Source organism: Theobroma cacao, chromosome 4 (assembly GCF_000208745.1).
Source record: "Theobroma cacao cultivar B97-61/B2 chromosome 4, Criollo_cocoa_genome_V2, whole genome shotgun sequence".
Taxonomy (NCBI): Eukaryota; Viridiplantae; Streptophyta; class Magnoliopsida; order Malvales; family Malvaceae; genus Theobroma; species Theobroma cacao.
The window spans coordinates 12,690,768-12,706,500 of NC_030853.1; the positions used below are offsets into that span (position 1 = coordinate 12,690,768).

The window sequence follows — 15,733 nt, forward strand, 5'->3', positions numbered from 1 at the left end:
AGAAAAAATGATAATAATAATATTTAAATTAAATAAAATATTAATATTTTAAATATTAATGATTAAATTATAAATAAAATATCAATATTTAAATTATCAATTATTAATATTTAAAAATAAAATAAAATAAAAATAAATTGATCATAATAATACTTAAATTAAATAAAATATTAATATTTTAAATATTGATGATTAAATTTAATATTTAAATTATCAATTTTTAATATTTAAATATAAAATGAAATAAAAAATTAATCATAATAATATTTAAATTAAATGAAATGTTAATATTTTAAAATATTAAAGATTAAATTATAAATAAAATATTAATATTTTAAATTATCAATTATTAATATTTTGAATAAATACTAATTATTAATATTATAAGCAAATTATCAATTATTAATATTAAAAAATAAAAATAAAATATTAATGATTAAATTATAAATAAGATGTTAATATTTAAATTATAAATTATTCATATTTTAATTAAATTATAAATTATTCATATTTAAAAAATCAAATAAAAATAAATAATTATATATAATAAAATTTTTTTATTTTTTTATTTTTTATTCTCGGTTTATTCTATTTTCAAATAATAATTATTTTATTCAATTTCTACGTATTCAGCCAACCCAAGCTAACTTAAGTACTTCTTGCTTCCCAGGATTGAAAAGTTGCAATTTCTTAAGCCAAATAATTGTGTCAGGCATGATTCTCTGGGTTCCATTTTTCTTTCCCAACAAGCAAATTACTGATTTTTGGATCAAGCCACTTTTGTTACATAAACTGTTTGTTTCTTTCAAGAGAAGAGTTAATTTCTCCCTTTTATGTATAGTTATCAATGTCTACTTGCAGGATTGAAGTGTGGGTCAATCATTGGGATGGTTTCAAGTGGATCAATCGACTGTGGCTGTCAAGGACCACTTTGGAAAGTTTGATGAGGTGCTTGAGCCTGGATGTTACTGCTTGCCCTGGTGTCTTGGCTACAAGATAGCTGGTGTTTTAGACTGAATTTGGACTGTGCTTCTTGTATATTCCATGATCCGGAGCTTTTTGCCATCTTCACTTGTTCTTTTCAATGTTTCTTGAAATTCCATTGCTATGTAGATTTCTTTCGATGCCCACCATTTTGATTTTTCCTTTCTTGAATTTGATTTATTATACTGCCTCAGGACAATGTCTTTGTCAATGTGGTTGCATCTGTTCAATATCGTGCCCTGGCAGACAAAGCGGCTGACGCTTTCTATAAGCTCTCACACACCAAAGGACAAATCCAATCCTATGTTTTTGATGGTAAGCTTAATGTTTCAAATTATAGTTCGAATTAATTAAGGTGTACTCAATTGTCAAGTGATTTTATGAACAGTATACTAGTTTTAGCCTTTTGGGCAACAACAATTTTTGTAAACATGTTGATCTAACAACTAACACTGTATATTTTCAGTTATCAGGGCAAGTGTGCCAAACTGAACTTGGATGCCGTCTTTGAACAGAAGAATTCTATTGTAAAAGCTGTGGAAGAGGAGCTTGAGAAGGTAATATATTAGTTTGATCAGTAATGAACATAATGATCCATTACACCTATTAGTACAAACACTGTTCATTGTTCCTTCTTCCTTTTGCAGGCCACGTCTGCCTACGGTTATGAAATAATACAGACACTAATTGTGGATATAGAGCCTGATGTTAAAGTGATGAAAGCAATGACTGAGATAAATGCAGGTAATACTAATGCTCCCTTGAATGAAATTTATATGCTGGAGGGTTGAACCATATGTCATCGAAAGTGGTCTGATTTCTGTCTACTTTTTTTTTTTTGGAAATTTCATTTGAATTGAAGAAAGGGAGAACCTGAGTTCACGACTTACAACAATTTTGCAAGGTTATGCCCCAATAACCAGGGGTATACCATTACAAAATTCTTTCATTGTCGAGTTCCCTGTACGCTTTCAGAAAGGAAACCACCCTAAACACCCCCAACGAAAACAGCCAACCCCACTGACATCTGGTTAGCCACTTGCACCCAAAAAGCACCCTCATACAATGAACAAAATGAAAAGATAACCCTTAACAGTAAAACAGTCCCCTGCATCAACAGACACCACAATAATCATGCGAAGAGAGACCAACCAATAGCACTACCATTACCCATTAACCGCGTAGGGACGCCCCATCTTGAGCAACGCCATCATAATCATCCCTGCAAGAGGAGCAGACCTCAAACTCGTGGTTCACATTTCATTTGCAGCTGATTGCCATATCTCTTGTTCTCTCTTCTCTGTTTGGTTCATCCACCCATATATTGAGCAGATCAATCTCCCTACCTATTCCAGATTTTGCAAGGTTATCAGCGTGCTGGTTGGCCTCCCTTCTTACATGCTTGATTGCCCAATTTGCTGTCCTTTTTAGTGCTTCAATATTGAGCACCCATTTCCTTAACCTTCATGGAGCTGATTTTGGCTCCTGCACCCATTTCACGCCGTTCAGTGAGTTGCTCTCCACTAACAGCTTGCGAGAATCGCACCACTGGGATGCTAAGAACATCACAAAAGCTGGCTTCCAGGCTAGCTAGAAATTCAGCTAGACTTGAGTCCCCCACCCCTATGGACTTCGAAAACATCGTTCTAATTTCTCCCTTGGAATTCCTTAGTAACGCACCAATTCAAGCTTCATTCGTGCTTCCACTTGTAGCCCCATCGACGTTAAATTTCATAGTTCTATCAGTAGGTTTTTCCCACTCAGTTACTGGTCTGGCCTTCTTGACATTTTTTATAGCAACTCTGATACTTGGTTCAACAAATGTGTCTAAAATCCTCCCATACTCCCTTGGCCACTTGGCTTTAGCCCATGTAGCCACACGCAGTTTGATCAACTCATACAGCTGGTCATGACCCCATGGTTTGCCCTCAAACACAACATCATTTCTAGCTAGCCATAGTGACCAAACCATAGCGTACATTGCCATTTTCCAAACTTGAATTTCTCCTTCCTTTGTGACCACCTCATTCCAAGCACTAAATAACGTAGCCATGTCATTGGGTTGCACCCAAATAATGTTCCAATCCCTACACCACCTCATCCAAATATACCATGATTCAAAACAGTTTAAAAAAAGGTGATTAATTGTTTCAGGAACCTGGTGGCAAAGGGGGCAAAATGCTGCACTGTTTCTCATCAATCCCCGTCTCGCAAGTTCGTCCTTGACAGCCACTCTCCCTTGGAGTAGCTACCACATAAACACTTCGATTTTAAGAGGAACAAGATTAGCCCATATGTTTTTCTATATGCAGATTTCTGTCTACGTAAGCCTTGTTTCTTATTAATGAATAGTATACGATTGAATTCCATAATGTATCAATGTGTTTATTGCTTTTTGGTGAAAGTACATGCGTTATCCCATAGTACGAGTATTGATTCTTTTTTCCCTTAACTGTCACAACAGCTGCTAGATTGAGGGTGGCGGCAAATGAAAAGGCTGAAGCAGAGAAAATATAGCAGATCAAACGAGCTGAAGGAGATGCAGAGTCAAAGTACTTGTCAGGACTTGGCATAGCTCGTCAGCGCCAGGCAATTGTGGATGGACTGAGGGATAGCGTGCTTGCCTTTTCTGAGAATGTTCCAGGAACAACAGCCAAAGATGTCATGGATATGATGCTGGGGACTCAATACTTGGACACCATGAAGGAGGTTGGTGCATCTTCAAAGTCTTCTTCTGTTTCCAATCCACATGGACCTGGTGCAGTCCAGGACATATCATCACGGATTCGAGAGGGGCTTCTCTTCAGGCCCATGCTACTCGGCACTAGAGGGAACATAGGCTTTTGATTCATTGACTTGGTAAAATGTTTGGTCTCTAGTAAATAGATCGGTAGCTAAAATTGAGACAATGATCACAGGTTTCTTTCATGTGATGACTAGGAACTGGGTTGTTGGTAAGCAAAACATAGAATATTGTGGCATATAATTGCAAGCAACAGTTTAGGTTAAAGTGTAATCTTCTTTGCAATTTCCACCCTCTCTCTCTTTCTTCCTTGTCCTTGTGTTTGAAGAAAGCCATTATGTATTTGTTTATGAAATCTGATTTACCTTAAGAGCTAAAATTTAATTGGTGTCTATTTTTTCCCTGTTCAAATGGACAAATTTATATGTTAAATAAATGAGAAAAAAAGATTGCGTGAAACCCAATGTTTCGATGTGATAAGAACTTACTAAAAATACAAAAGGATGTCATCATTAGCAAAGAGTTATATACATTGATTCCCTCTTCGTTTTTTGTTTTTGGGTTGATACTAAGTATATCAACATCCATTGACAAGTGCATATACTCACTAATTAATCCAATTATTGACTTTTATGTATCCAAAGCATTATAATAAGTGGCGGCAAATGGTATTACATTAAATAAGAAGTCATTGTCTGCTGACTTTCATTGGTTGGAAACTTGATAAATAAAATCGATGAATCTTAATATAGGATTTTTTTAAAAAAAAAAACAAAATTAAAATAAGAATTTAGTGAATTGCATTCTTTAAAGAAATACGGTTAGCAGATTTATCCGGCTGTATCTATGCCATTATTTATATCATCCTTGTTTTCCTTTCCCTTCAAGCTACCCCTGGTGGTATGTTCTCTCTTTCTCTCTCTCTTTCTTTGTGTATGGGTGCTTCAGCATATGTGCTTGTATGTGCAGTGCCGGCGCCCTTGTTGTCCTTTTTTTTTTTTTTTGGTGTGTGTGTGTGTGATTAATTGACAATAATTTCAAATTCTGAAGTCTGGAATGTGTTTCTGCTGAATCAAGTCATGGCCCAGTGCCCAAGTCTAATTGTTTCATTTTAGGCCGAATTTAATCTAATGTTTATCTTGCCATTTTTGCCAAAAGAAGCTGAAGGATGCTCGATCTTTGTCAGAAGCTTTTGGCAGCATTTGGCTTTAGGATGCTTATCTTCTAAAGAGCTTTTATCTCTCTCAGTTCTTGCATTAATGCTGGGTTACTCTTTGGTGTTAATACTTCACTATAATCTCTTCCTTGTAAGTCTAACCACATAGAATTTGCATCTGGTGACCTATCTTCAAGATTGGTTGTTGGTCCAGCAAATAAACCTTTGATTTCAATCAATATAAACTAGCCTATAAATCTGGCTGCAGACAACTTCATAGCCAAACCAACAGGGAACTTTTTTCTCTCCTGGTGCTCAGATGACGGGGTCGCAAACTTGAGAATGCTGCTACATGAATTATGTGGATTTTATACCAGAAATATGTTTTCTGTCTATATATTTCTTTGTTTCTGTTCTGATGGTTTCTTATTTTCTTCCTTTCTTTTTATGTTGTTTCTCCATAGGAAAAGATCATATAGAATAGCTAAAAGATATAAAACGGATGGGCAACCTATTTTGCTGTGTACAAGTTGACCAATCAACAGTTGCTATCAAGGAAAGGTTTGGGAAGTTTGATGAAGTTCTTCAACCAGGATGCCATTGTTTACCTTGGTGTCTCGGAAGCCAGCTTGCCGGCCATCTCACACTCCGGTTGCAGCAGCTAGATGTGCGTTGTGAGACCAAGACAAAGGTTTGTTTCTTGTTAAACTAAGCAGACAAATTCCTTCCAAGCCGGCCAGCCTACCTCTTGGCTTACATGATGTTATCAATTTCCTGACTAGATAAAATACCACTATGTAACTTGTCCATATCATTCGATTTTGATTCACAATGGCTCCTGCAGGACAATGTTTTTGTTAACGTTGTTGCATCAGTACAATATCGTTCCCTGGCAGAGAAGGCGAATGATGCTTTCTACAAACTTAGCAACCCCAGGACACAAATTCAAGCCTATGTTTTTGATGGTATAATCAAAACCTTGATATAACTAGTTTGTTGCCGAATGGTGCCAAGAAACTAAACTTCAATTTTCCTCTTTCTTTTGTTGATCTTTAGTTATCAGGGCAAGCGTTCCAAAGCTTGATTTGGATGATGCTTTTGAGCAAAAGAATGATATTGCTAAAGCAGTTGAAGATGAGCTTGAAAAGGTGAAAGCATTTACTTCTGTTAATACCGGCTATGAATTCTTGATGTCCATATCAACTTTATTGATAAGCACTTTGATTTATTGTGATTGATAGGCTATGTCCGCTTACGGGTACGAGATTGTCCAGACCCTCATTGTTGATATAGAACCGGATGAACATGTGAAAAGGGCCATGAATGAAATTAATGCTGGTGAGTTATTGTCCGCAATTTGGTCTTTCAATCAACTTAAGCAAATTATAATGATAGAACTTTTACTGTGACGTGTTGTTGTTTCATTTGGTGTTTGTTATTCCTAACTTTTCACAGCTGCAAGGATGAGAGTTGCAGCAAACGAGAAAGCAGAGGCCGAGAAGATTATACAGATTAAGAGGGCAGAGGGAGAGGCAGAATCCAAGTATCTATCAGGAGTTGGCATTGCCAGGCAGCGCCAGGCAATTGTTGATGGCCTAAGGGACAGTGTGCTTGGTTTCTCGGTCAATGTGCCTGGGACTACTGCTAAGGATGTTTTAGACATGGTCCTCATTACCCAGTATTTTGATACCATGAAGGAAATTGGTGCTGCCTCTAAATCTTCATCAGTGTTTATCCCACACGGACCTGGCGCAGTTCGAGACATTGCAACCCAGATCCGAGATGGGTTGCTTCAGGCATCTCACCATCATGAATAAAAAGCCTTATATGCGTGAGTTTTATAAGCAACAAGCTACCGTTATGTTAAAATTACGCCAATACCTATAGGTCATCTAACTGATAGCCAAGCTTTACTGGCTATCCTTGGGCGTTTTGAGTGAAATCTGTACCCAGTTCCTCTGTTTAGAAATATAAATGTAATTGCTGTTTGTAAGGTAATTTGTAAAATCAACTACGGGGATAGATATATGGGTCACATTCTTTGTTTTTCTTTTCTTAACCCCATTTCATGAAATATTATCAAGAGAAACTGCATGGTGCTCACAATACTACGTACTGAAAAGACTTTAACGGGGTGGAAGGGAAAGCTAGAGAAAACCAAACAAAGGGAGCCAGACAATCTGGAGCAAATTTGGAAACTCAAACATCAGGTACTCCATGAGTTAAACAGGGGATGATTAAAAAAGTAACCACATAGTTTAAACCACTATGCCACTTCTATTTCTTTTTCCTTTTATTTTTACAACGAAAAACCGCTGACATAAAGAGTAGACTGCAACACCATGAAAGTCAGTGTGAACAGACTACACTGCAAAATTCTAAGCCTACCATGCTCTTCCAAAATGAGCTATAAAGCTCAAGGCTTCAGTGCCAAAGCAAGTCCGACCTTGGCACTCTTGTCAATGGACTTGGTATCTACCTCTCCAGAAATGGTAAAGAGAGATCTAGGGCGCCACTCGTGCTGGATGAGAGCACTTGCCTTACCAGCATTGTTCACCCGTGCCTTAACCATGGTCAATGGATCCAATGCATGTTGTGTCCCGACAGTGATGGTATTCTCATTAGTTGAGAAGCAATGGGTCACCTCAGCACCAACGGCAGTGTTAGTCAAGGGATTCACTATATGATAGTAGGATGCATTAAGAGAGTCACCCTTTTCATTCCTGCATCAATAAATAAGAATAATATTAATAGCTGAAGCATATATACTGGTACAAATGAGGCACCTACAGACAGTTACACAGAACATTTTACATACAGAGCCACTGAAGCAATGAGATCTACATTGGAGAAGCTCAATCCAGCATTGCATTTGGTGAAGTTCCCAGTCTTTGTGTCAAATGAGAAATCCGTACCAAGTGCAAGAACATTAGTTCCAAAAACACCTGAGAAGTTAACTATTGGATTTGCAGTCAATCCAATGCTTGAGCTTATCCCAGCATAGTCATGCAAATACTGGAGTTCCACCTGGTAGATAATCACAAACAGAAAGATAATAGCATTGGTCATCACCATCATGAAACATTTTAAGTAACACAGGTTCCATAACCATGCTAGAGGCAGTTATCACATGTTCTACAGCTTCAAAGCAAAACCAAGATATTGGAAGTTTCTGAGGCTATAAATTGATATTTGAAGACAGCATCGTCTAACCTTGCCAGACCTCTGATCAGGGACTCTGAAGCTAAAGATTGTCTTCAGGCCGGGTGCAGGTTCATCAACTGTTATGGTGGTAAAGAGCTGACAAATGAACACTAGTTTAGTAAAATGTGTAATGTTCATCAAAAGAGCCTATAAAAGATAGCAGCCACATAAATTCAATGGCAAAGGACATTATGGGGGGAAAAGTGAACTACAAAGTCAACCAAAGCAATCTTTCAACAGGAGAGCATTCCCTCCAAAGAGTTCAGATGTCAAAAGTACATAATGCTCCTCTGTATTCTATATAATTTTATCAGGTACATAATGCTCCTCTAATATGGTATTCTATATAATTTTATCAAGCACATTCCCCTAGTTAAAGCAGAGGTTTGGAATGAAGAAGGGATGAGCCATAACAACTAATGTTCTTAAAAAATATTTTTGATAAAGGCCAAACAGCTGAAGCATATCCAATAAAAGCAAATAACATTAGATCTCACTTGCAAAAAGAAAATGACCAAGCACTCAAACTTATACATCAATAAACTAGAAATCAACAAAAGAATAGATGAAATACTTACATTGGAGCTAGTGTCCACTTTGATATCAGTTGTGACATTCCTATTCTTCAGCTGGGTGTTAACATCAGCCACAAAGAGATCGCCTTTCTTTGTTCCAGCAGAGGTAATTGCCTAAAATAAAGGAAAAGAGAAGATAAACCACCCACAATGCCAAAGAATCCATTAAAGTCCTTGTAGCAGATGGAGAAGTGAACATCTTACATGATGCATTACAGTAAAAAGAATAAGATAACCATGCTAAAATTATCAAAATATAATCCTTCAATATTTTGAGCATTAAAAAATAACAGCCAGAAATGCACTGAAATCAGCTACTATAACAACTTACAAACTTAAAAAGTCCCAAAAAAAGTAAAATATATATCTTTGAAGAACAAATCTGACAATATAATTGAAGTCAGCTTTAATTAACATTCTTTCATCTTATGAACAAGACTCTACACTAACAGATAAACAAATTCTAAAAAAAATGTAAAAATCAGCACTTGTTAACTACAAGAAATAACACATGCATTCGATAAGGCTGAAAAAACCCAAAAAGAAACCCAAAAAAAAAAAAGAAAAAGATAATGTCACAAAACTCAAAACTTTGGTTCACCAAAGTAAAGCATCCGCAATTAATTCTTTAATACAAAAGCAAAATTTTGAGCAAAAACAAAATCGACCCAGAAATGAAAACAAAAACTTGAACCAACAAGCCAAAAAAAAAAAAAAACTTACAACTCCAGTTGGAGAGAAGGTGGTCAGAGTGAACTTTTGGTCAGTCTGATAATCCTTGTAAAGAAGATCTGTAAAGTCCCAAAATATTGACAAAGAGAAAACAGCTTTAAAATTAAATTACAATATGTATAAAAATTGGTATTTCTTAGTTCAAAAATTGTACTTTTATACCTCTGGCTTTCTTGCCGATATCAGTGTAGAGACCTGGACCCTTACCCATGATTTTTCCTTTTTGGAAATAAAATTTTCAGAAAGAATGTGATAGAAAAACAGGGAAGAGAGCAGGAAAGTACAGGTGGAGAAATAAATAGGAGGAGCCCAAAACCCTAATTTCACCATCCTTTTTCGGGATTGGGGGTTTTGGTTAAATATTATTTTATTGTAGGAAAAAAAGGTGGGCCGTTGGATGTTGGAGGTGAGTCGGTTTCTTGATGTCTTCACCGTTGATTCCTGATTGACCAACAAGAAATGGACTTTTCTCTATTATTTATAATTACTATTATCATAATAATGAAATGTTTATGTAAATTATTAATATTATTAAGACAAAGCTTTTAGTGTTTTTGGGTTTTAGGATTATTAAATAAAATGGTTGAAGAATATTGGGATGTCTATAGTATTTTCGACAAAAATATAAATACGAGCTTTAGAAATTAGAAATTGTGAAACAGAAAGGAATTGATGTAAAATGTTGCCACTGAAAAAGTTAATTATATGAAAATGACGTCACATCTTTGGAACTATTCTAATTGCCCATTGATTATGTCACAATTTTACACCAATAAACTTCATACCAGTTACCCCTTAATTAACAAATATAAGTTTTATGACAAATTAACAACTTTAGTCAATTCTTTTATTTTATTTTTTTAACCATAATGTTTTAGAAAAACTTTTCACGTATTTAAGAAAATTTAAATATATTTTTATTTTTTAATTACGTTCATTCAAATTTTTTATTTTGAGTCTAATAAAACTGTATAACTAATGATTGACTAATAAATAACAACTATTAATAAAGATACCACTTGTCTTTTTATATTTATATGATGTTGAAGTACATAGTAAAAAATGTTATTATTATGACACATTAGCTTACCATATCCCTATCCACTATTACATGTCCACATGCTATGTTAGTACTAAATGCTATAAAATAGTAAGTAGTATTTTAATTAACAACAATAGTCAATCGTTAATCATAAGAATTTATTTTACTAAAAATAAAAATGATCAAAATACCTTAACAATCCTTGTATTCATGCATTTTCTTCATTTTAATCTATCTACTTAAAATCATAACAATTTAATCCCTTAATTTTGAAATTGTTTCAATTTAATTTTTTTAACATTTTTCTTTCGAAATTACCATTCACAAAACTGATGTCATTATTGACATGACGTTGACATGGCACTGCTTGATGATGTGGCATATGAGATATATTGGAAATGTTGACACGATAGTGCCATATCACTTTGATTTGCTGATATGGCAATGCTATGTGGCATTGACATATTGATGTAGATATGCCATGTAACATGTTAGGAAGGGCACCATGTGTATTTCATGCCACATGGTATGTTCAAAAGGTGACATGTGGCATCACAAGAGAGCAACACGTTTTTCTTCTTTGTTTTCTCTAAACAAGCACAACAAGCTTCTTACCGCCAACTTTAAGCCTTTACCTTTGATTATATATTGCTTTTGTTTAATTTTTTCTTTTTCTTTATTCTTTTTTTTCTTGTTTTTCTCCTTTTTTTTCTTTCTCTCTCCTCTCACCTTCTCCCTTAAGGACTGATCACCAGTTATCGGATGTTGTTGCCGATTGTCAGTCGACGATCACCAATCACTGTCATGGCATGGCATGTGCGGTGACCATCGACTAACAATTGATGACCGACGTCTGGTCACTAACAACCGGCGGTCGGTGACGACATTTGATGATTGGCTATTGATTCCTAAAGAAGAAAGTGAGATGAGAGAGAGAAAAAAAAGAAAAAAGAAAAAGAGGAAAGAAAAGAAGAAAAGAAACAAAAGCAGTATATAAACAAAGGTAAGGGTTTAGAGTAGTAGGTGGTAAGGAGCTTGTTGTGCAAGCACATAATATTTTTAGGAAAAACAAGAAAGAAACACGTATAACTCTCTTGTCATGCCATATGTCACCTTTGGACATGCCATGTGGCATGACATGGATAGGTGTTGAAGGAGAATGCGACACGTGGTGCCTTCCCTGACATGCCACATGGCATATCTACATTATTATGTTAGTGCCACGTGGCATTTCCACATCAACATATCAAAGTGATATGGCACTATCACGTTAGCATTTCCAATCCACCTCACATGCTATGTCAGCAAGCGGTGCCATGCCAGCGCCACGTTAGTAATGATATCAGCTTTGTAAAGGGTAATTTCGAAAGGAAAATGTTAGATGAACTAAATTGAAATAATTTTCAAAATTAAGAGATTAAGTTGTTGCGATTTTGAATTGAAGGACTAAAGTGAAGAAAATGTATGAGTATAGGGACTGTTGAGGTATTTTGACAAAATAAAAGTATAAGTGCTTAATTGAAAGTAACAAAAGAATAAAGGTTTATCTTAATTTTTTTAAATAATTTAAGAAATTATTTAGATATTATACATTCTTTTTTATCATGATTGAGTCATCCACTCTATGTTATTTTATAATAACATTTGTAATATTAGATTTTTTTTTTCTAAATTTCATATTGTTAGGTAACATTTCTTGAAAATGTTTGTTTTCGGGAAAAATTGATATTATTATTGAATTAAAAGTATGCAAGTAGTGTAGGACTAGGAAGTTGATTTCTGGTATAAATGAAATTAACCATTTGTTTATATAAGTAATATTTATGAATTGGTTTGGATATATTTATCATAATATATAGATATATATTTAAAGTATTCAATCACTATTAATGTGATGATTTATCAAGTGATTTTGATAAATATGAATGCATTAGATGTTAAATTCAGAAACAGAGAACTAAGCCCAAAATTTGGTATTACAGGGCGTGTAGATTGCGAGACATGCATGGTAGTTGTTCGATGAATATATTCTGAAATCTCAATGAAAGATGCTGCAAAAAGGGGGGGTGGAACACATCCGATGCTTTTAGCAGTCACATGGATACTAGTTGGCCACGTTCATTATGCACAAACTGTGGACAGTTTTAAGCATTTTACAGACAGGAGTAATCTTATTTGTGGGAATGACAGTAATCTATCGAATCTTCAAAAATATATAAGACAAAGAAAAATAAAGAAAAACTAAAGCACTAGCTAATGGTAATGCACACATTCACATCACATTTGCATACATGTATGAGCACTTAAATGCATGTACTACCTGTAAACCTGAAATTAATCTTATTTGTTCAAATTTAATTGAAATTAAAACGTTGGTGTCGTGGAATTGAGATGGAAATGTAAATTTAAAGGTTATAGCATTGGACAATACAATACGCACGAGGAGTTTCTAGGAGAAAATGTCTGATGAATTGGCAGGGTGGTAGTAGAACTTGGGGATTTGGAGATGGAATGAAAGAATTTAAAATGTCTATGACTTATTTTAATTGCTATGAGCTGATGATCAACTTGCTGGTATTGATGTTGCGGGCAATCTCAAACAGATGATAAAAGCGTTAGCTTCAGCAATGCTAATTCTGTTGTTTTTCTCATATTGTAAACAAGTAAAAAGCTATAATAATAGCTTTTGGCTTTTAACTCGGCAAGCTTGTTAAATGTAACTTGTATAAATATAGTTTTTCCTCCCGGGAAACAATCAATAATGTCAAAGAATTTTCAGAAAACTGAATTGGACATCTACATCCATCTATGCAACTTTTGACCCTTCCCCACAACTGATGTCAGGTATAGAAGTTAATGTTTCTGGAACAACTGAGCAGAATTCTCCCGGAATTCAGACTGCTAAAATAAGATAGTAGACCAATGCTACAGGTAAGGCAATGAGCAAGCCAAAGATTACCCTGAAGCCAACACAAGCAAACCTCATCATTTAAGGACAAAAACCGATATTAAGACTGTGTTGAAATACTTACCCTGTGCTCAATACATCGGGATGAACGTTGTACTCTTTAGCGAAAACAAATGGCACGACTCCTTGAGGAAGAGCTGCCTGCAATGTACATCATATTGTTTACCTTTCATCCTTGATTGCTGAATTGAATGAATAATAAAATCGACTAACCTGCACAATTGCTACTCTCAATACTTTGCCTCTAAGTCCGAGGGCAGCAGAGGATGCTGCCATCAGAGCAGGACCCGCCATGAATTTCATTGCCATGGCTACTGCTGCCATTCGAATACCACATGCTATTATGCTAGGCCTTGATGCCATAAATAGCCCTGTTAAGTGACACCAGCAGGGGTTAGAATTGATGTGTAACAAATTATTGATTAGGTAAATATGATTGCTTCCGCCTCATGGTTCAAGTATTACCCCCTCGGAGAATGGGATTTTAGGAGTTGCGGAAAGGGAATGGAGGATGGATTATTGAACCAAAATATATAGATGCAACTGGGTGTGTAATCGTACCTAAGCTGAACATTGCCATACCAAGTCCTCCACTTGATAATATTGCGATTGATTTTTCAATAATGGCTGGGAATTTTATGTTCCACCTACAAGATAAAGAAAGTTATCAATTACCATTGATCTTTGTCAAGATGAAAATCACATAGCTGGGTTTAAAATTTTCTCTAAAGCTTCTTCTGTAAGCCCTACCTGAATTGTATGCTTGCCCAAATAAGACCCAGCAAGGTTGCATGGGTATTAGGATTTGCCATGAGCTTCTTCCCCACTGTCAAGAAAATGAGCATAGCCTTCGATTTCCTTGGTCTGGTGTGTGCCTCTTCTCCACCCTCTTTCGCTTGTGCTTCTTCGGGGGCCTCTAGGTCACCTTAATTCAGAAAAAAATAACAGCAAGAATATAATATATAGAAGAAGGCCTTTTATTCAGACATCAAAATCAAAGCTTAGTAGTCATTCTTGGTATGAAAATGCCATTAATTATGCCACATGCAGTATGCATTATTCTATCTCTCAATATTATATTTCTGGCCATATTTATCTGAAGGATCTTACTTGATACACGTGCAAGAGGAATGAAGAAATTTAACTGAAAAAGAAAACATAAAAAAAAAAAAAGAAAAGAAAAGAAAAGAAAAGGAAAAGACAGATGTACAGAAACCTCATTGCAAAAGAGAGATGGAGAGAAATCTATATGTATTATGGACCCACTTGATATATCTTTTATTGCTAAAGTTGACTGAACTAGCTTGAAATTCAATCAACCCCATTGATTTTTGGGAGTTCAAATTGAAGTTTTAGATGATAAAAGTTCAAGTTTATAAAATTAATCCATGCTTATATGTAATACAAAGTTTGAATGTCTACCTGAGTCTTGTGAAGGTGGTGTCTCAGAGGCTGCCTTTGTGGCGTTTAGCTCATACAGAAACAACAGTATATTGTACCATATCAAGCTTTGTAGGACAACTATCTGAGCCAGGAGTGTAGCTGATTTATCTCCATACATGGCCCTCAACAGCGGAATCCCCAGGATTAAGGTGTTAGGCAAGGTTGATAGAGAGAGGCCAGTTATGATCGATGGTAAACCTCCCCGGGAGCTGAACTTTTCGATGGCCATTAAAACCACAAAGGCTAGTAGTTTTTGAAGGAAGTCAGCAAGTATGAGTTTCAGGTTCATCTTGTAGGGGTTGTTTTCTGAGATCACTTGGAAAGACAATAGCGGGATTGAGAATTTAGCTACAAACTTGTTTATGCCTGCACATTGTTCTGGTGTAAAGAGCTTCCACCATTTCACAGAGGTGTAGGCCAAAATCATGGCGAAGTACAGCGGGACAGTGGCTGCGACAACATGATAGACATCTGCCAGGGAAATCATGGTTAGCTAGTGATTGAAGGGTTGTACAAGAATGTACTGCTTTTCTAGAGAACCTTGGTAATGGAACTCTTTATATATGCTCTATTGGTTGCTTTGTCAGATATAAAATGTTAGGCAGGATCACCTGTTCTGCAAGAAGCTTAATGAAAAAGTTTCCTCAATCCCCAGAATGACCTTAGGGCTTAAACTGCTTGCATCCGGTTGCAAATCCTCATTATTGCCTTTTTTACATGAATGACTGGGATGTTTATTCATCTACTTTTTTTCTTTACATTTACTCTTTTTAATGCTGTAATGGCTAAGTAATATATAATGCTAGACATGGTGATTATACAACTATAAAGAACTTTATTATCAGTAGAAAGTCAGGGTATTTTTGTCATCATAGGTCAAAAGGTG

General features: G+C 35.5%; 3 protein-coding genes and 1 pseudogene across 5 annotated transcripts; 2 read left to right on the forward strand and 2 right to left on the reverse strand.

Moving 5' to 3' along the window:
* The window catches only part of LOC18601447, a 6,485-nt pseudogene extending 2,388 nt beyond the window's left edge, over nt 1–4,097 (forward strand).
* Nucleotides 4,539–6,929, forward strand: LOC18601448 (hypersensitive-induced response protein 1). 3 transcript variants are annotated; one of them, XM_007032387.2, is made up of 6 exons: nt 4,539–4,627; nt 5,348–5,574; nt 5,728–5,848; nt 5,940–6,031; nt 6,125–6,221; nt 6,339–6,929. In XM_007032387.2, the coding sequence occupies exons 2-6, from the start codon at nt 5,386–5,388 to the stop codon at nt 6,698–6,700; spliced, it is 861 nt and encodes a 286-aa protein (XP_007032449.1). In that variant the 5' UTR covers nt 4,539–4,627; nt 5,348–5,385; the 3' UTR covers nt 6,701–6,929. The 3 variants fall into 3 exon arrangements, with proteins under 3 accessions (XP_007032449.1, XP_017975469.1, XP_007032448.1); XM_018119980.1 differs by lacking the exon at nt 4,539–4,627 and adding an exon at nt 4,635–5,244; XM_007032386.2 differs by lacking the exon at nt 4,539–4,627 and adding an exon at nt 4,635–5,034.
* Nucleotides 7,042–9,735, reverse strand: LOC18601449 (mitochondrial outer membrane protein porin of 34 kDa). Its single transcript, XM_007032388.2, has 6 exons — nt 9,557–9,735; nt 9,386–9,453; nt 8,666–8,776; nt 8,097–8,183; nt 7,702–7,910; nt 7,042–7,606 (listed from the first exon to the last, which is right to left on the reverse strand). Exons 1-6 carry the CDS (start codon nt 9,603–9,605, stop codon nt 7,300–7,302), a joined length of 831 nt encoding a protein of 276 aa, XP_007032450.2. The 5' UTR covers nt 9,606–9,735; the 3' UTR covers nt 7,042–7,299.
* Nucleotides 13,121–15,385, reverse strand: LOC18601451 (auxin efflux carrier component 8). The gene is made up of 6 exons (XM_007032390.2): nt 14,827–15,385; nt 14,155–14,329; nt 13,966–14,051; nt 13,618–13,775; nt 13,469–13,545; nt 13,121–13,396 (listed from the first exon to the last, which is right to left on the reverse strand). The coding sequence occupies exons 1-6, from the start codon at nt 15,332–15,334 to the stop codon at nt 13,330–13,332; spliced, it is 1,071 nt and encodes a 356-aa protein (XP_007032452.1). The 5' UTR covers nt 15,335–15,385; the 3' UTR covers nt 13,121–13,329.